This window comes from Prionailurus bengalensis, chromosome D1 (genome assembly GCF_016509475.1).
Source record: "Prionailurus bengalensis isolate Pbe53 chromosome D1, Fcat_Pben_1.1_paternal_pri, whole genome shotgun sequence".
Lineage (NCBI taxonomy): Eukaryota > Metazoa > Chordata > Mammalia > Carnivora > Felidae > Prionailurus > Prionailurus bengalensis.
The window spans coordinates 105,715,537-105,736,047 of NC_057346.1; the positions used below are offsets into that span (position 1 = coordinate 105,715,537).

Below are 20,511 nucleotides of genomic sequence, written 5' to 3' on the forward strand. Positions count from 1 at the left end.
CGTCCCAGAGCCAACATCACACGGCTAGTGAGAGTCTGATTCCGGCCTCAGGCGTGGGCCTCACAACGCCTCTGAGTTCCAATTCATTTTGTCACTCAGTGACTTCAGTCTGGGCTGACCCGGGCCAAGGCCTTTCTGTTCTCTGGGCCTTGATTCCTGCCCCTGCAAAGCCAGGGATGGAACCAGATGGGCCCTCAGTCATGACGTTGCACTAAGAGACAGCTCCTTCTTAACCCCCGAGTCCCAGACAGGCTCCCCACATATGGCAGTGTAACCGGCATGGATCTGCATCCAAAGAACATAACCGACTTTATGTAATACACAGCACCTGGCAACGGTCTAAGCACCTACGCATATTCATGCATGTGGCTCTGTTAGGATTGGTGATGAACCCATCACATTGGTGATGAAGGATGGCGAACGTGACGCACAGGAAGAGGAAATAACTTGTCCGAGGTCACACAGCTTGTCGAGGCCACGCTCGCATGTGAGCCGAGTCCCTCTGGCTCCAGCATTGCGTTCTCAGGCGCCGTGCTCTGCTCCCCCTCATTTTGTAAAACGGCGTCTCACACATCCTTCGATTTCTCAAGTTCGGTCTTCTCTCCCTTCCAGGCCACGCTTCCTCCCCCTCCGTGGAATCCAGTGACATCCGCACACCCGTGTGGTGTCAGAAAAAAGTGGGGGTGGGGTCCAGAAACACAGCTCGCCCTCTGTCTCTGGGCAGGTCACACAGGGCCCCCCCCCCCCCCCCCCCCCGCCCCGGACGAGGGCCAGTCCCACGGGGTCCCGCCAGCTCCTCTCAAGGCCACATGCGCAGCAATCAGACCTCGGCACCCCCCCACCTTCGATCAGAAATTCTGCCCCCTTCCCGCAGAGCTGAGCGGGAGGAGAACCAGCCCCCGAGGGGGACACCCCCGTGTCCCCCAGAGATGACTGCCTCCTCCTTTCCATCCTGGGACTTGCTCCTCTGTCCACCCTGCCCCCCACACCTCTGGGTGCTCTCATTTAACTTCCAAACACTTGGCTGCGGTGGGAGTTCTTTCGGGGCAGAGCTCCTGTCCTACCGCCGCGAGAACAGGAAGGAAATTCACATTTCCAAATATTACGCCAGCTCCTTTCCCTGCAAAGTGCTTGGCAAATAGCTTCAGTGACAACGAGAAGTTGATAACAGAAGTGGTTCTAAAACTCAAGCGAAATCTGCCTTCCCCACAGTTTAAACTTTGTCCCGTTCTGCGTGAAAATTCGCCACCGAGGAGGCCTAGTCGCTTGGTTCTGAGAAAACCTTTCAGATTTGAGGTTGGTCCTTCCGCCTCACGGGAGTCTGGAATCTCCAGGGTAAACAGCCCCCCAGGACGTCTGTGGCCTCTCCCGCTTTCCCATCACCCCCCACTCCGCCCCTCCCCGTGACCGGTCCACACGCCCGCCCCCACCCGTTTCCACAGCCCCCTCTTTCCTCTCTTGCAGCCTCTTCGTGTTCCAGCCTCCCGTGCCTTTTTACTCCTTTGCTTTCCACGGCCTAACAACATCGACTCACCTACTCAGCGCTGCCCATGGCGCACAGGATAAAAATTCCACGCTCCTGAACACGGCATTCAAGGCCCACCCATGACCTGGTCTTTGCTCTTTCCCACGTCAGCCCGTGTGTTATTAGGGCTGTCCTCCAGATTTTTCGAATCTCCATTCTACACGCATGCTGGATTACACTTCCACCGTGGTCCCTTACATTCAGGGCGGCCACGTGACTTGTTCAGACCAATGAAATTTGAGCGGTAGTGGCGCACGACACTCCCGGCAAACGTTGTGACGGCCACCGTGCGAGCCGACACCTGTCCTCACCATGACAACCAGTGGCACTGCAGATGGCGAAGTCTCCAACCATCTGCGTCCCAGAGGGGTGACATCTCCAGTCACAGGGCCTGTAATGGACAGACAGGAAGAGCGAGAAAGACACATGATTTTTCAGGTGGCCCGTTGCTTGCTGCTGTCCATTCTTTTTTTTTTTTTTTTTTAATATTTAAAACAAATGTTTTCCACGTTTATTTATTTTTGAGAGCGAGACAGAGGGTGAGCGGGGGAGGGGCAGAGAGAGAGGGAGACACAGAATCCGAAGCAGGTTCCAGGCTCCAAGCTGTCTGCACAGAGCCCGACACGGGGCTCGAACTCACGGACTCTGAGATCGTGACCTGACCCGAAGTTAGACTCGTCACCGACTGAGCCGCCCAGGCGCCCCTGTTGCTGTCTATTCTGACTGATAGCATGTGTCACTCGGGCCTATGACCCTCGCAATTCCACCTCGCCAGGTGACTGACAATCCCTTGAGCTCACTGGGAGGCTGGTGATGCCTTCTTTGATGTTCTCTGCTCCCTATGCCCATCTTCTCATCCATTCACCCTCCATGCAGTTCCCCCACCAGGAAGCCTTCCTCACTTTCCACCCAAGGCCACTGAAGGGAAGAAAAACCTCTCCTCTACCCTCAAGGTCTTCGAGCCCGACTAAGAACTCAATTGACATGAGGCAGATGAACAGGAGAAAAAAACCAAAAGTTTTATTACAAGCACGCAGAAACCCAATAATGAAATTGAGATCCAAAGAAATCTCAAGGCAAGTTTTCACACCTTTTAGACAAAGAGGCCATAAATCTGTGAGGAATGAACAGGACAAAGAAAACTTAACCTGGGGAGCTTCAGTTAGGAACCCTAAACGGAATTTGAGCCGGGGCAGTAAATTAGGAAGAAATGAACAAGGGTTGTTTATATATAGTCTTCTTGGAGCTGAATGTCCCATCCCTGGTGATAAGGATCTCTTTAGGTCCTAGATGGAACTTGCAGTCCGGTGGATCTGGGTTCAAATCTTGGCTCTCCTACTCACCAGCCATATCTCCTGAAGGGAGTACCTGACTCTTCTGAGCCTCAGTTTCCTCATTTGTAAACTGGGGACAATCTCGGCCTCACAGGGCATCCATGAGAAGCACGTGGCAAAACGTATCCGGTGTCTCTGGGGCCCCTTGAATGAGTCAGGCTCTGTGCCTGGGAAACCGGAGCGGCCAGGGAAGGTCTCGCCGAGGAAGGGACAGTTGAGGTGGGGGCTGAACGTGGAGAAGGAGACAGCCATGCAAAGGCCTGGGAGAAGAACATTCCAAACAACGGAACCACGATCGCAGAGGCCCAAGGTAACCAAATTCAATAAATGGCTGCTCTTCCAGCTCCGGTCTTCCTTCCACACTGCAGGGGACACCTCGGCCACAGGTCGCCCAGCGTGACCTCCTCACCTACCTCACTTGCAAGTTACCAGCAATGAGCGGTCACCCTCCTCCCCAGCACCTCCGAGGCTGCGTGCGTCCTGAGGCGATCAGGGAGAGAGTGCGAAGTTTGCTGCAGGCCTCGGGCCGTGTGGATAAGCTGTTTATCTCCAGGGGCACAGGGGATGTCACAGCTACCACCACCGACTCTGGCTCTCTCGGTTTGCTTGTCCTCCTGGGCAGAACCTCCAGCACACCGATAGGGCCAAGAGGAAAGAAAACGCTCTGGTCTGATCCTCCCCTGTGTGATCGCAGGGCCGCCCGAGGTGGCTGTGCCCTCGGCCGATCTGGTCCCTCCATTCCTTCTCCAGAGATGGCCGTGGGGGCATCGGCATCAGCTCCCGACCCTGAGGCCCGGGCGCTGGAACTCAACCCGCGAGCAGTTGAGATCCAGGTAAGGCCCAGCCTGTCCTTATGGGTCTGCCCTTGTCCTCCATCCGGATCCACACAGCAAAGTCCCCAGAGAGTGCGAGTGGTTTCATCCCCCATCAGGGCCTTCAAAGCTCCAAGGTCTTTCTTTCTTTTTTTTTTTTAAATGTTTATTTATTTTTGAGACAGAGAGAGAGAGAGACAGAGTACGAGCAGGGGAGGGGCAGAGATGGAGGGAGACCCAGAATCTGAAGCAGGCTCTGCGCTCCAAGCCATCATCAGCACAGATCCCGATGCAGGGCTCGAACCCACGAACCGTGAGATCATGACCTGAGCCGAAGTCAGACGCTCAACCGACTGAGCCACCCAGGCGCCCCCAAAGTCTTTCTTGAGCATAGACAAGCCCCTTGAATGCAGGCCTGTCTGAGCCTCCTGGCTTGGCTAGGCGTTCCCTAAAGAACGAATAAGACATCGGCTCTAAGTTGCCAAAGGCTGAGCAGAGGAGGCTCAGTGCTCTAAATTCAGGCCAGTGCCAGGCAGTCCCGGGATTGCATGAACGAGGAAGGGGAGCCGTGGGGCTCGGCCTGAGTCAGACGCTGACTGTGTGACTGCCGTCTGGTGCCGCTCCAGCTGGGGCCGTGCCCGCTGTGCCCGGCACCTGGGAGAGCCAGCTCCCAACATCGTCCTCCTGCTGCCCCCAGAGGCAGGTCTGGTGACGGAAGCAGGCCAGACTTGAGAAGAAAGGGGAAGGACTTCGGCCCCGGCAGCCGAGGACCTCCGAGAGTCGCCCACGGAGGCGACGGCAGTGGATGCCATTGAGCGTTCTCTGAGCTGTCCCCGCTCCGCGCCCTCCCAGCCTGAGGACCAGACGTCTGGAGTCCCAGCGCTTCGCTAGCTTTTCTTTGGTGAGTCGCACTCCCCAGGCCCCAGTTGCTTCATCTCGAGGATGAAGGGATTGGACTTTTTCAAGGACAGCAGACGGTCCAGACCGCACGCCAGTGCCGGTTAGCGTGACAAGTGGCTGAGGGGTGCGTGTTGCCCAGGACTGCCCGGCGGGGTCTGCCGTGGACTCCAGGTGGGCAGGGGCAGACCAGGTGCCATGATGTAACTGCCACCCCTGAGCCGGAGGACCTTTGGGCCCTGCCCGGCAGAACATTCTGCCGCTCGGCATCTGTTGGGCTGAGATCAGGTGGTTAAAACACAGATGTTACCGACGGGGAAGGTTGCGGCTTCCTCAACAGAAACCCCAGCTCAGGCTGATGAATCATCTCTCCTAAAGGCATAAATACCGATAAAAGGACTCTGGGTACAAGACCTGCCAGGAAGGAGAGCTCCATCAGATAATATTTTAAATGCTTTGCATGGCCTGCCCTTTTGCAGTCCGGCTTGAGATGATGCCGCCAGCGAGGGAGCAATCGAGGGGCCGCTGGCTGGGGCTGTGCCTCTTTCCCGTGGCTCACCAGCAGCGAGGATGGCTCTATGTCACCTCCACATCCGGAGCCGGAATTCTGGCAGATAGGATGCCACCTCCCGCAAGTTTACGGGGAGACCCGCTGGGGCTGGACCAGGGGCAGGTACCATTCCTTGCCCGGGGCTTCTTCCACACCCCGGTCCCTCCCGGGCCTTGCCCAAGCTGCCCTCCCTCCTCTTCCAAAGCTCCACACCCCCTCACCCTCGGCCTCAGTCCTTGGCTCCCGCCCTACCCAGGCCTGTCCCTCACCTTGCAGACAGCACTGAAGATGAGTCCAGGGAGGGGGATGCCCGGTTGGTTTTTTCTAAAAATGCGTTCATCCACATCCGGGCCTTGTCGTGGCTCCTCAGAATCTCCAGCTGGCTGGTCAGGCAGCCCCAGGGTGGGGGTGGGGGTGGGGGGGCAGTTCCCAGGGGAAGAGCTAAAGCAGCTCCCAGTGACCCAGTCAGAGGGGGCCGGCTCAAGTCTGCTCTTCTTGGGTCCATCGGGGTAACACTAAAGGCAGAAACCTCAAAATGTAAGGGTTGTGTGGGGGGGTTGGTTGTTTTTTAATTTTTTTTTAATTAATTATTTGGAGAGAGACAGCGTGAGCCAGGGAGCAGGAGAGAGAGGGACAGAGAGAGAGAGAGAGAGAGTCCCCAGCAGGCTCCAGACGGTCAGCACAGAGCCTGCCACAGGGCTCCAACTCACAAACCGTGAGAGCATGACCTGAGCCCAAATCAAGAGTCAGATGCTTAGCTGACTGAGCGGGCCCTGCTTGGGATTCTGTCCCCCTCTCTCTGTCCCTCCCCTGCTTGCTCTCTATCTCTCTCTCAAATAAAAGGAACCTTTAAAAAAATTGTTTGAAAAAAAATTAAAAAAATAAACCTCCCTCCCTCCCCACCAGCCCCCCTCCAAATACCATCATGTTGGGCATTAGGCTCCAACATGGGAATTTGAGGGACAGGGAGGGGGTCACAATTCAGCCCATGGCAATTACACACATCTTTGTTTTATCTAGACCCTCGTTTTAAAATTTTTGGTTATTCATTCATTTTTGCTGGTGTATTTTAAGGCACAGATTACCATTTCACTTTAAGACTATTGTACATCTCTAAGAGGTAAGGATTTTTTTTAATTTTTTTTTTAACGTTTATTTATTTTTGAGACAGAGAGAGACAGAGCATGAATGGGGGAGGGTCAGAGAGAGGGAGACACAGAATCTGAAACAGGCTCCAGGCTCTGAGCTGTCAGCTCAGAGCCCGACGCGGGGCTCGAACTCACGGACCACGAGATCACGACCTGAGCCAAAGTCGGATGCTTAACCGACTGAGCCACCCAGGCACCCCAAGATTTTTTAAATATATATAACCACAATGCTGTTTTATCCCAAACCAAAGTACCAATAACTTTCATATCGTCTAATGTCGTCCATGCTCGAATTTCCCTCGTACTCTCAAAATGCCTTTTTTCAACAATTTTTTTAAAGCTTATTCATTTTGAGAGAGAGCCCACAAACCTGAGTGGGGGAGGGGCGGAGAGCGAGGGAGAGAGAGCATCCCAAGCAGGCTCCATGTTGTCAGCACAGAGCCGGATGTGGGACTTGAACTCACAAACCGTGAGATCACGACCTGAATCAAAATCAAGAGTTGAACGCTTGACCGACTGAGCCACCCAAGCGCCCCTCTCACAATGACTTTCAACGGTTTACTGATTTGAATTGGGGATCAGGATAGAAAGGACGTACACATGCATTGCATTTGGTTGTTGTCTCTTAAGACTTCGAATAAATAATAGTGTCTCCCCTTTGTATGCTTCCCCCAGATCCATTGTTGTATCAGGGGCTGTAAAGCAGCGATTTCTTCACTCCACCATTCCTTCTGAATTTAATTTCTAGGATGCTTCAGTAAAGAAGAACTTGCCTTTGCCAATTAGTTGTAGTTACCTGAAATATACTTCACTCAGACAAAAATAGCGTAAATATCGATGATTATTTCCCTTTCTCCATCAATGATCAGACTAACGAGTCGGTGCCCTAGCAATGCCCCGTGGTGACAAATTAGATGCCGTATAATATCCTACGGAACTCATGACTTTTTGTATATTTGATTTGTTTCGATCAAGTTGAGGCGCTGCTCAAAGCGTCCCACTTTTGGCCAGCGGAAGCCTCTTCCTATTGATTCCTGAACCTTTGGACAGGATTTCAGTGATCTTTGGAGGCTCCCAACCTTCTGGACCCTCGAAACAATCCTAGGCTCACCCTGTGCATTTCTTGGCCCAGCCCTGGAATCGGCCATCTCTTCAAGAATCCCTGATCCTCTAATAAGTAGTAAATGGTATCTGGAGGCCACAGGCTGGGCCCCAGGGCAGTCTCCGCTATCAGGTTATCACTGCTCCCAGGCTTTTCACCTGCCAGAGCCGGGAAATACAGCTGATCCTTGAACAACACGGGTTTGAACCACACGGGTCCACTTAAACTCCATTGGAGTCTTTCCAATACATACAGTGCAGGACTGCAAGTGTATTTTCTCTCCCTTATGATCTTCTTAGTAACACATTCTTTCCTGGAGCTTACTGTATCCTAAGAATACAGGATATAATACGTATAACGTACAAAACATGTGTGAATCGGCTGTTTATGTTCCCAGTGAGGCTTCTGGTCAACAGTAGGCTATTCGTAGTGAAGTTTTAGGGGAGTCAGAAGTTATATGTGGGTTTTCGGCAGCCTGGGGAGAGGGGGTCAGCGCCCCTAAACCCCACATTATTCACAGGTCCACTGTACATATTTAGTTAGAGAAAGAAAAATAATTAATTGGTACCAACTGAGACTTCCAATTCAAGCTGTCACCAGCTGGAGGACCGTTGTGTTCATTTGCCACAGTTTATCCTCCATGCGGGGGGACGTCTTTTCGGTTGAGGGATTCTGTGGAGCATGTACATGGTTGCAAAGCCACACAAGAAAACAAGAAAAAATGTCGCTTCTGACCCTGCCTTTCCCTATTAGTAACTGTGCTCGTTAGTTTTGAGTTTCTTCTTCCACGGATGCTTAGTAAAAGCAGGCATATATAAAAGCAGCAAGCTACAAATACTGTTCTGTGTTCTGTTCTACCCTGTCTTTTTTTTTTTTTAAACAAACAATATACCCTTGAGATTTCACCCGTCCCTTTCTTTCTTCCATCTGCATTATACCCCGTTGTGCGGCCCCCTTGCAGCTCGTATCCACGCTCCCCTTGACCGTCACTTTGGGAGTGCTGCTAATTTTTTGCTTTTGCAAATAGTGCATGTAGCTTATGAGTACATACATCTTCCTTAAAAAAACAGAATCACGGGCCCCAAGGGCATCACGTAGGCCAGGTCCCCAGTGGAGGCTTAACGCATAATCTCACTGCAGTTTCAACCTCCCCCAGAAATGTGGTCTTAACCGGTCAGTCAGGAATTCTCTGATGGGCCCTCTGGATCCCCTAAAGGAAGGTAAGGTGATCTTCATGATAAGACCCCTTAGTTTCCCTTCGAGGGAAAGCAGGCCTGCCTAGCACCATCTTTTTCTTTTGCTGGTAATGTTCTCGCCCCACCCGACTTGTAGGAAAAGTCTCCATTTCATACAGCTCCTCAGGGGCTCCCCTCTCTTTGCTTAGACAGGATGCTGCCCGATCCATGAATTGTATAGCCAACTAGATCTTTAAATTTTACTCGGTTGAATTAACAGGTTGAAAAAGGCTGTAAGAGGCTTTTTGCCAATGTATCTTTGGGTGAGAGTCCTAGAAGTAGAATCGCTACATTAAAAGGGGGCATGTGGGGGCGCCTGGGTGGCGCAGTCGGTTAAGCGTCCGACTTCAGCCAGGTCACCATCTCGCGGTCTGTGAGTTCGAGCCCCGCGTCGGGCTCTGGGCTGACTGCTCGGAGCCTGGAGCCTGTTTCCGATTCTGTGTCTCCCTCTCTCTCTGCGCCTCCCCCATTCATGCTCTGTCTCTCTCTGTCCCAGAAATAAATAAACGTTGAAAAAAAAATAAAAAGGGGCATGTGTCGGGGCGCCTGGGGGGCTCAGTAGGTAAAGCGTCCCACTTCGGCTCAGGTCACGATCTCACGGTTCGTCGGTTCGAGCCCCGCGTCGGGCTCTGTGCTGACAGCTCGGAGCCTGGAGCCTGCTTCGGATTCTGTGTCTCCCTCTCTCTCTCAAAATTAAATAAACATTTGGGGCGCCTGGGTGGCGCAGTTGGTTAAGCGTCCGACTTCAGCCAGGTCATGATCTTGCGGTCCGTGAGTTCAAGCCCCGCGTCAGGCTCTGGGCTGACGGCTCAGAGCCCGGAGCCTGTTTCCGATTCTGTGTCTCCCTCTCTCTCTGCCCCTCCCCGGTTCATGCTCTGTCTCTCTCTGTCCCAAAAATAAATAAACGTTGAAAAAAAAAAATTTAAAAAAAAAAAAAATTAAATAAACATTTAAAAAAATTTAAAAATTAAAAAGGGGCCCCCGCTCCATCTACTACCCAAGCCTGGGGACCAGGCCAGCATCCCACCGTTCTACTCAAGGGTCGGTCCTGGACAGATCTCACAAAGGAACCAACACCAGCGTCCTGGCAGTCCTATAGGAGCTGGAAAATTCCATTCCCTTCTCTTTGGCTGGAATAACACCAGCTTAATTGGGCAGCCCTGTTCATCTCAGGCTAAGCAGAAGCTTTTTTTTTGCTTTCTTTGATTGACAAACTTAAAACTTAATTATTCCTTTGTGTGTTGGCTTGGCAGACAAAATGTTTCAAGGCATGAATCCTCTTGGGAAATTAAGTCAGGTGCTCAGCAAACGGAGGTTACTGGTAAGTTTGTTGGCTCATCTGACCCTGGTGGTCCTTCTTTACAAATGCTAGGTATTCCAAAAGATATAAAAATGCTGATTGGGAGGGACGCACGCACCCCAATGTTTATAGCCGCTCTATCAACAATATCCAAGGTATAGAAAGAGCCCAAGTGTCCGTTGACTGATGAAGGGATTAAAAGATGTGATACAATGGAATACTACTCAGCGATCAAAAAGAATGAAATCTTGCCATTTGCAACAATATGGATGGAACCGGACTGTATTATGCTAAGTGAATTAAGTCAGAGAAAGACAGATATCATATGATTTCACCCATATGTGGAATTTAAGAAACTCAACAGATAAACACAGGGGAAGGGAAGGAAAAATAAGATAAAAACAGAGGGGGGTCAACCATAAGAGACTCTTAAAGACAGAGAACCAACTGAGGGTTGCTGGAGGGGCGGTGGGTGGGGGGTGGGCTAAATGGGTGATGGGCACTAAGGAGGGCCCCTGTTGGGATGAGCACTGGGTGTATGGAAGTGATGAATCCCTGGGTTCTGCTCCTGAAACCAATACTACACGGTATGTTAACTAACTAGAATTTAAATACATCAATTTTTGAAAAGGCAAAGAAAACTAATATGGCGAGGATGCATTCAGTCTCTTATTCGTTCAACCAACGTGAACTGAACACCCCTTCAGTCTGTGCTCTACTCCCACCGCTTGGCTAGAAATAAAAACCTGTGCAGCCCAGAGCCCACAGTTGCTTGAGGCTTGTCTCACACTATGTTTGCAGGTCGTTTTGTTTTTAAGAAAATAGTTGCTCACATTTGAAAGTAAGGATTTCACATAAATATCCAGGCTTCTGACCTCTCTTGAAAACTTGGCCAGGCTGGCATCATCAGCCAGACATGGCAGCTGCTGGTTGGAACGGGGTAGAGGGTGCCCCCTTGTGGTGGGGCAGGGGATGCCCCGTCCAGCCCTTCCATTCGTTTCCCTCACCTCCTGGATCTTGAGCGTGTGAGCCCTGCCCTAGATGGCAAGCTTCCTGAACACAAGGACCACTTGTGTCTTATTGGACTCTGACTTTCTAGCATCCAGCCCAGACCCCAGCACACGGTGGGCCCCCAATAAATGTTTGTTTATGAATAAGGTCTCTTTTGGATGCACACATCACATTTCTCCTAATATTAAAATGGCGCAGGGGCGCCTGGGTGGCTCAGTCGGTTGAGCGTCTGACTTCGGCTCAGGTCATGATCTCGTGGTTCCTGAGTTAAGCCCCGAGTCAGGCTCTAGGCTCACAGCTCAGAGCCTGGAGCCTCCTTCGGATTCTGTGTCTCCCACTCTCTCTTCCTCTCCCCCGCTCATGCTCTGTCTCTCTCTCTCTCTCTCTCTCAAAAATAAATAAACATTAAAAAAAAATTTTTTTTAATGGTGCAATGATAGTATTGCTCTAGCCTAATCTCTGGAACAGAGAGACATCGTAAGTGCCCTTGGTCTGTGCCATCCCATCACCTCAAGTCACTTGTATGCAGTGTGCTGTCCCTCAGTGTCTTCACTGTGACATTTGACCCCCTAGCAATCTCCTCTCCAAATGAGGCTCCCAGTGCATGTACCTCCAGGACCCTTGGGGGAACTGCAGAAATCAGAAAAGTCAAGCATAACACCTGGCTCTTGTTTTTATCACATTATTAGCAGCACCTTTATCTCCAAGACAGCAAAAGTCCCCGCTCTTCGTTAGATCTTGTGGTTTGGGCTTTTTGTTTTTTGTTTTTTGTTTTTCCAGCCAAGCCCCAAGGAAGAGATTACACCAGAAATCTCTGTATTCTGTGAATTTTCTAAATCCCCTCTTCACAAACACTGATGGGCTGAAGATCTTATCGGGGAGGTTTGTGTGTCTTATCAGGTCCACTTAGCAGCCCTCAAGGGGACAACTAGGACAGGTCAGAGCACATATAGCAAACAACTTTTGCCGGCCACTGCATGCTCAGAACCCGAGGAGAAAGCATGAAGTGGTTTTGGGTCCTTGGGCTGGTGGCCCTCTCAGAGTGCTTAGTCACGTAAGTACAGGGACTGCAGGTGGCATCAGCTCCCTTTCTGGGCTCTTTCTGGCCGTCTTATTCTCCTGCCCATCCATGGGTAGAGAAGAGAATCTAATCATTCCCAGACTGTCTTAAAGTTCAAGTCTCCCTTTAGTGATCAGTAGCTTACCATGTGCACTTTGGGGCCCCGGGTGTCTTGGGGCAGGCCTGCAGGGTTGTACCGCTCCAGGGGTGCCAGTCATACGAGCTATGTGAAAAGGTGCTCCTTGGAATTGCTCAGTGCACAACCTGTGCAACTGCACGCATGGTTCTGTCTAGGAACAGCATTTCTCCTGCATTTGTTTCTGGGTCTCTTCTCTGCTCTCTCTCCATTTCCACATGTCTATGTCTCTGTTATTCGTCTCTGTCTCTTTGGACGTCTCTGTGAATGCAAAACACTGTATTTTTTCCATTTTGAGTCTTTCTTGTTTCTCTACCCTCTTCATTTCCCTAATTTATTCCCCACCTCCTCACTTCCTCTGTAACCCCTGTCTTCTGGCTAAGCCCCGGAAAAAGACCAAGGGGGCTACTTGTAGGGCCAGGTTTGCCTCTAACAAGCAGTGTGACCACAGGTGAGTCGCACACTCCCTGTAAAAAGATGACGACGATTTCTGCTCCACCTCCCTCCCGGGGCTTCTTTGACAAAGACACAGTAAGGTGACAGTAGCAACAGGGATGGCTGCCACTGTCGCGGCCTCCTACCAGTCAGGTGCATCCTAGCCATCCTTTTGCTTAACGCCCAAACATGCTACGTGGGGGGGGGGGGGGGGGGGGGGAGGATTATTGTCATTCCACCTTTTTGCAGGTGGGAAAGTGAGGCACAGAACGGCCATATGGCTTACCCCAGATTACACAACAGAACCTGTATCCAAACCTAAGTTTATCGCCTCGGTCTTTCCATCGTGTTGGGGGGGGGGGGGCCTGTCCTGATAGTAAGAGGACATCGTAAAAATGTTGGGAAAACCCCCAATAGCGTGACAGGCAGCAGAAGATCTGGCGGGGGCAGGGTCACACGGGGCAGGCCGTTGCCATCTCTCATTTGTGTCTCTTTCCCAATGCTGGCTTCAAGGATCCCTCTGACGAGGGTCAAGTCCATGCGAGAAAACCTCAGGGAGAAAGACAGGCTGAAGGATTTCCTGGAGAACCATCCTTACAACCTGGCCTACAAGTTTGTTGACTCTGTAAATCTGGACCTGGGGATATATTTTGAACCGATGAGGAACTACCTGGATGTGAGTGCGGGGGGGGGGGGGGGGGGGGGCGGAGGGGGGAGGAGAATGACTCTACAGAGCACACTAGGGCTCCGGCCAAGCGTTGGGGTTCATCTGGAGGTGTGCGCAGGGGGGCTGGGGCTGGGGCTCCTGCAGGCAGAAACACTGGGGAGCGGGGACCCCATTCCCAGGGGAGAAGGCACTCCTAACCTCAGCACTTGGCCCGTGGTGACCGGGTCCAGCAGTGACAAGGGGGCAGATAAACATCCATTTCAGTGCCAACGATACATCGTTGGGCACCTGTGAACCACGGTGCTTGGCTGGCGGGATTTTGTTCTTTCTGAACTAAGCAAAGCACTGAGTTATACTCGAAGGGCGAGCCCTATCGGATCAAACGACAAAGCCCACTGTGAACCCAGCCCGACACCCCAGGCAGAGGAAGTTCGGCCTCTACAGCCCCAAGAATGACACCAGGAAAAAAGTTATTGAGCGCCTACCAGTGTGTGAGGTTACTGTTATTGTTGACAGAGAGTTACTGTCTCTTCTCCAGGGAGGCATAGCCCAGCCTGGAGGACAGACAAAAAGTAAATGAAGGTCCAGTAAAAGGGCCAGCCGCATGGTGTTGATATACATCTTGAGTTTAGAGGAAGTGGCCTGGGCTGGCCTAGGCGGGCTGCCTGGAGGAGGAAGCACTCAAGCTGGGCCTTGAAAGGCTGGAAAGGATTTAGTGAGCTGCAGGGGACACTGAGGAGCTTTTCAAACAGAGGCACTGGCCTGAGCAGAGGCTGTAAGGTAGATGATTTCAGGAGACCCGGGACACCCAGTGGAGGCAGGCACCCTGGGAGTCAGGGAGGCCCAGGGCCTGCCGTAACCACCCCTTCCCGGCCCCTGCAGCTGGCCTACGTTGGCACCATCAGCATTGGAACGCCCCCGCAGGAGTTCAAGGTCATCTTTGACACCGGCTCGTCTGACTTGTGGGTGCCCTCCGTCTACTGCTCTAGCCCTGCCTGCGGTGAGTGCAGCCTTCCGACACGCGTCCCCACCGCCCCGTCCCCGGTCCTCGGCAGACTGACGGACGCTCACCTCCTGTGTCTGCAGCTAATCACAACGTCTTCAACCCTCTGCGGTCCTCCACCTTCCGGATCTCGGGCCGGCCCATCCACCTCCAGTACGGCTCCGGGACGATGTCAGGATTTCTGGCCTACGACACCGTTCGGGTAACGTGGAAACCGGAGGCTGCGGCAGGCCGGCCGTGGGAGCGATGACTGCTTAGAGGACTAGATGTGGGGCCAGGGAGGAGCACCTGTCTTTCCCAAAGTCCCCCGGCAGCTGGCCGCCTGCCCTGGGGGGCTGCGTCCCTAGGGAGGTATTCTAGACGAAAGGGAGTCCCTTTCCCACTGGGAGGCTGCGCAGGGCTCACACAGGTGGGGGGTGTTTGGGAGGTGGGGGCGGAACTGATACGGGGGGCGGGGTCTGGGTGCAAAAAAGCAGGGGCCACAGGAGTGGGAGTGGCCTGATAAATGAGTCCTTACCCTCGGGGGCCTTTGAGAATCTAATAAAAACCCTGGACTGCCTCCTCCAAAGCACCTGAACACACACGCACCCCTTGGGCGGACACAGGATCCACAATGAATTGCGAGGGACGCACGCCATTTCTGTCACCGCGTCATAGCAATGCCAATAAGACGGCCACCCTCCTCTCGCTTCCTTTTGTCCTCAAGTGGGAGCAGTTTGGTCCCACTTCCAGTCTCGGTTTCCCCGCCTGTGACGAAGGCATGGCGTCACGGGGGAGCAGGTGTGGGTTAAAATCCCCAGCGCCACGCGGACAGAACGTGTGTGTCTGTCCCGGCGTGTCGCGGCCACCTGAGGTCCGCCCAGGGCACGGCCACGCCTCGCTCTCTCTCTGCGGTGTTACTGGTATCTCCCTGCCCACGTCCGCCCAGCCCAGCCCCACGTTCCAAATCCGTCCCCGGTAACACCCTCTTCTCCCGCAGTTCGGGGGCCTCGTTGACGTGGCCCAGGCGTTTGGCCTGAGCCTGAGGGAGCCCGGCAAGTTCATGGAATACGCAGTTTTTGACGGCATCCTGGGCCTGGCCTACCCCAGCCTCAGCCTCAGAGGGACCGTCCCTGTCTTCGACAACCTGTGGGAGCAGGGTCTCATTTCTCAGGAGCTCTTTGCCTTCTACTTGAGCAAGTAAGTCCGGGCTGGACCGGCCCTTTGTCGAAAAATGGTAGGCTATTTGACCCTAACGTTTCTTGAGGGCCTAGTCCGGGGGTCAGCACACAATGGCCTGGGGGCCGTAGGTGGCCCACCATCTGCTTTTTGTAAATAAAGTTTTATTGGAACACAACCAGGCTCATTTGTTTCCGTCCTGCCCGTGGCTGCCATTGCTCTGCTACGGCCACACCAAGCAATAGCAATAGATACCGTGCGGCCTGCGAAGCCTCAAATAATGACGCTCTGGCCCTTGACGGGAGAGCTTTGCTGACCCCCGCAGTCTAAGTCCCTCATCTGACAGATGGGGAAACCAAGGCTCAGAGAGGAGCTTTGCACAAGGTTGCCCAGGCAGGTACTTGCAGACGGCAGGACTCGGTCTCAGCCTGTAGGATTCTCCCCCATGGTGTGTGGTCAAGTCAGATCCCCAGTCTCCGGTCTCCGGGCTCAGTAACGGGAAAAGCTGAAGTCCCCTGACCGGTTGAGGGGCTGGGAGGGGGTGGGAGCAGGGGAGAAGCCCAGACTCATGAAGGACCCTGTTGACAGACTGTGTCTTCTCCACCCAAGGCTGAGTTTGACCCACAGATGTGTGTAGGGGACAGAGAGTATGGTGGAGGCTGTGGGTTCTAGGGGGGCCTGAGTTCAAACCCCAGAGCTGCTGAACCCCTCTGAGCCTCAGGAGTACAAGAGCCAGTCGAAGGAGAAGATTCATTCAACATGTATTGATTGAGCACCTACTATGGGCTGGCGAAGGAGGCAGCCAAGAAATAAGTACATAAAGAAAGGGAAAAGGTACCTCCGGATGGTAACTGGTTCTGCGGCAGCAACAAAACAAGGTGATAGAACAGACAGCAATGGGCGCAGTTGCAGACGGGCTACGGCAAAGACCTCTCTGAGCTGAGACCTCTGTGATGGGAGAGAGCCGGGCCGGGGAGACAAAGTTCCAGGCAGAGGAGCACCTGAGCACCACCTGAGCACCAGCAAGGGAGCGGGTGCGGCCGAAGCCCTGGGGGAGGAGGGAGGTGGGAAGGAAGTCTGGCAGAGAGGCAGAGACAAGGCTCCCCTGGGTTGGGTTTTTTTTTTTTTGCGGGGGGGGGGGGGGGGGGGGAGAGAGAGCACAAGTGGGGGAAGGGCAGAGAGAGAGGGAGACGCAGACTCGAAGCAGGCTCCAGGCTCCGAGCTGTCCGCACAGAGCCCGACGTGGGGCTTGAACCCCCCAACCGAGAGATCATGCTCTGAGCCGAAGTCGGACGTTTAACTGACTGAGCCCCCCAGGCGCCCCATGGCTCCCCTGGGGTTTTGCTCTAAAGGGGAGCGGAGGCCTCTGGCAGGGGTTAGGCAAGGAAGAGACATGATCCAATTTACAATTTTGGAAACTCACCCTGGGGGTGCCCCGGAGAATGATGCCGTGGAGCGGAGGCAGGGAGGCCGGGGAAGAGGCTACATACAGCAGCCTCTTTAGGAGAGAGAGGGTGGCGGCTTGGTCCGGAGAGGTGGAGGTGGGGGGGGGGGGGGCGGGAACAGAGCACAAGTCAGGAGATACGTTGGCGGAAGAGGCAGCAAGATGTGCCCATAGACTTGCTATGGAAGGAAGGAGAGGGGTCGGCAGAGAAGTTTCCTCCCTCACTAATATTGTTTGCGTGCTCCCAGGCCCCGCTGCATAATTTGCAGGTACAGTGCAAAACGAAAACGTGAGGGCCCCTGTTTGACAAGCATTGGGAACTTCCAGACAGGGATGGCGGAGATGTGGGGCCTCGCCGAGCACGGGGCCCGTAGCCCACACCCCGGGTGGGCCTGAGCGCTCGAATTTTCTGAAAGATGGCAGGCCAGACCTCTCTGGCCGACGCGTCCTCCGACCGCCTATCTGAGCGCTCCGATCGCTCGAGGGGGTCGGCCCAGGGGATGGTCAGAGCCAGCCCTGAAGCCGGACTGTCCGGCTTCGAACCCGGCTTCACCATTTCATCAGCCAGGCTTCAACCTCTCCGTGCCTCAACCTCCCTGTCTGTAAGACGGAGAGCAGAGGATGTGTGGACAAGTGAGCCACGATAAACACAGCCCTCAGACAGTGCTGCTGAGCTTGAGAAAAGCATCCCACACCACCACCCCCCCCCCCCCCGGCCCGGTTATCTTCCACTCACGATGAGCCCTTCCTTCTCCCTCCCCCCTCAGAAAGGACGAGGAGGGCAGTGTGGTGATGTTCGGCGGTGTGGACCACTCCTACTACAGCGGAGACCTCAACTGGGTCCCTGTGTCCAAACAGCTGTACTGGCAGTTATCCATGGACAGGTAGGCCCGGCCCTCGGAGCCCCGGCCCGAGTGATGCCCACGCGGGCACACGCACCCAGACACCAGGACACCCGCTGCCCACGGGTCCTCACAGCCCCACGCCTCCTGGCGAGGTCCTGGCCAGGGAAGAGGGCCCAGGCCCGGATCTTGGAGTGTGAGGCGAGGGGCAAGGGAGGCCTGCCGACGTGGGGAGCTGAACTCTCTTGGGGAAGAAGCAGCGGCTGCAGGTCTGCGCCTGCCTGCTGTGGGGGAGGCTGAGACAGAAAGGGGATCAGAGAGACGTCCGCCAAGGGGAACCTCCATCTTCACTGTGGGGGCCCCATCATGAGCCACGTACCAAATACGGGTCTCTCATTGTCCCTCGCTCGCTTCCTCTTCATTCGTTCGTTCGTTCATTCGTTCAACAAACATGTTGAACAGCTGCTGAGTCCTGGTCTCTTGAGGGAGGCCCTGAGAATAGAACTTGCTCTTCCAGAGCTCACCATCTCACAGGGCAGGTGTACAGGAAACGAGTCACACAAATAAGGAATCACCCCCTTTGATGCATGCCAGAAATGAGGGAAAGTATGCCAAGGTGACCCAGAGAGGAGACCTGACCAAGTGTGGGCGTAAGACTTGCCTGAAGCTGGAACCTGGAGGATGAGGAGAAATTAGCCCAAGGGAGTTGGGGTGGTTCTAGAAAGGGGCCGCAGCGTATGCAAAGGCCCTGAGGCCCAAGAGAGTTTGGTCTAGTTGCAGACCTGAAGGAAGTCACAGAAGGTCAGCAGGGTCAGAACACAGGGAAACAGCCGGCGGGCCTGAGCTAAGGGGGTGTGCGGGAGAAGCCAGGGAGAGGGGGGTAGTGAAGGGAGCCCGCAGAGTCATCCTCTGGCCTGCTTTGTCCCCCTGCCTCCCAGCATCTCCATGAACGGGGAGGTCATTGCTTGTGATGGCGGCTGCCAGGCCATCATTGATACAGGAACCTCGCTGCTGATTGGCCCATCTCACGTGGTCTTCAACATCCAGATGATCATCGGCGCCAACCGGTCCCACAGCGGCGAGGTGAAGGGTCAGGCGGCAGGGTCGCCCTAGGGCTCCCCACACGTAGAAGGGTCGGCTGGGCCAACCTCCTCTCCCTCGCTTTCTCTGACAGTACTTAGTTGACTGTGATGCCGCCAACACCCTGCCCGACATCGTCTTCACCATCAACGGCATCGACTACCCGGTGCCAGCCAGTGCCTACATCCAGGAGGTGAGGAGCCCACAACCCCGGGGCCGGTCCTCAGATCCGGGACTTGCAGGAAGGCTGGGGAGCAGCTGGGAGGAAGAGCCCCCCCTGGAGGCCAAGCCGCGTCACTGCAGATGCCGCTGAGTGGCCAGGGAAGGCCAGCGTGGGTCCCCGGGAAGGCTGCCTGCAGGGGCTGAGCTCAGTCGGAAGGAGCCGGTAGGGGCGAGGGGAAAGAGGGCATACTTTGCAGAGGGAACGGCCGGCGCGAGTCAGAAGGAAAGACCCGGCTGACCGTGAGAGCTGCAGACAGTTCTGGTTCCTGCGTGGGCACCCCACTTCCGCCGCTGCTGACTGGTGAGTGTTTCTGTCTCCTCCAGGGTCCTCAGGGCACCTGCTACAGCGGCTTTGACGAGAGCGGAGACAGCTTGTTGGTCTCAGACTCCTGGATCCTGGGCGATGTCTTCCTGAGGTTGTATTTCACCGTCTTCGACCGAGAAAACAACAGGATTGGCCTGGCCCTGGCAGTGTAAACACTGGGGCCAGCTCCAGGAAGCAACCGTGCCCACCCCAAACCCGCACGCGTGTGCACACACGCACGCGTGTGCACACACACACACCCCGCAGTCAGGGCATTCCTGCCCAGGGGCCGGCTTCAACTGTGTCTTCGGCTCTGCAAAGCCCTTCTCCCAGTGGAGAATAAAAGACCTCATTTTCCACGGTGCTAATATGAATGAGTGCCTCTCTTTGGGTCGGGGCGGTGCATCCGAATCAGGCAGGACTCCAGAATCTAGCCTGGACCGCCAGTGAGAGGGGCCCAACTCCAGCTGGAAGGCTACTGCGGACCCCAGGACGCAGGAACCAGAGCAGGTCCAGAGGTCTCGGGGACCCAAGGAATCAAATGCCATCAGCTCATTCTCTCTCTCCCTCCCTGTTTCCTTTCTCTCATCTTTGATTCTCTTCGCCTGACAAGTTTCTTTCCCTCGGTCTTCTGCCTGGGCTGAAGGACCGAGGGGCTGCCGGCCTCGCGACCTCCCAGCCGTAAGGAATCCAAACGGAAAGGAGGAAACCTTCCGCGAGAGCCGGGTACCAGGGAAGGCTCTGATTGGACCACCTCGGGTCATGTGTCCAGCCCTGGCCCGACCGAAGTGGCCCCGCATGATTGGCCCTACTTGGTCACGTGGCCTCATCTGTGCTGTGGGTGAGATTGAGAGTATCTCACGGGACCACTCGGCTCCGGGGGAGGGGCCCCCGGAAGAGGCGGCAGAAGTGTGTTCTAGACAGGTGGGAAATTGGTGACTCTGCCACCAAGATCCGCCCCCTCCTCGCTCAGAGGGATGATAAAGGATGATAAAAATAGATTCTGTCCTTCCATGGCAAAGGACCGGCTGGCAGTGACCTTCTCCTGAACGAGGCCCTTTAAGCTCAGGTGGTTCCACCCTGGCCCCCCCGTAGCCAAGCGGGCAAAGGACAGCCACCAACTCCCTGCCACCTATAGTGTCTTCTCCAGTCCTGCTTCCCAAGTGGCAGACCCATGTGGATGCCTGAGCCCTCCCCACCCCTCAGAAGCCCAACAGGGCCCCGCCCTTGGCCTCTAAGACTTTCT

General features: G+C 54.5%; 1 protein-coding gene across 1 annotated transcript; it reads left to right on the forward strand.

Annotated features, from left to right (window-relative positions):
* The first annotated feature begins 11,272 nt into the window (after positions 1 to 11,272).
* On the forward strand, positions 11,273 to 19,631 carry LOC122483847 (pepsin F-like). Its single transcript, XM_043581289.1, has 9 exons — positions 11,273 to 11,968; positions 13,059 to 13,221; positions 14,095 to 14,212; positions 14,299 to 14,417; positions 15,195 to 15,394; positions 17,585 to 17,701; positions 18,598 to 18,742; positions 18,834 to 18,932; positions 19,286 to 19,631. Exons 1-9 carry the CDS (start codon positions 11,892 to 11,894, stop codon positions 19,436 to 19,438), a joined length of 1,191 nt encoding a protein of 396 aa, XP_043437224.1. The 5' UTR covers positions 11,273 to 11,891; the 3' UTR covers positions 19,439 to 19,631.
* Positions 19,632 to 20,511: the final 880 nt, after the last annotated feature.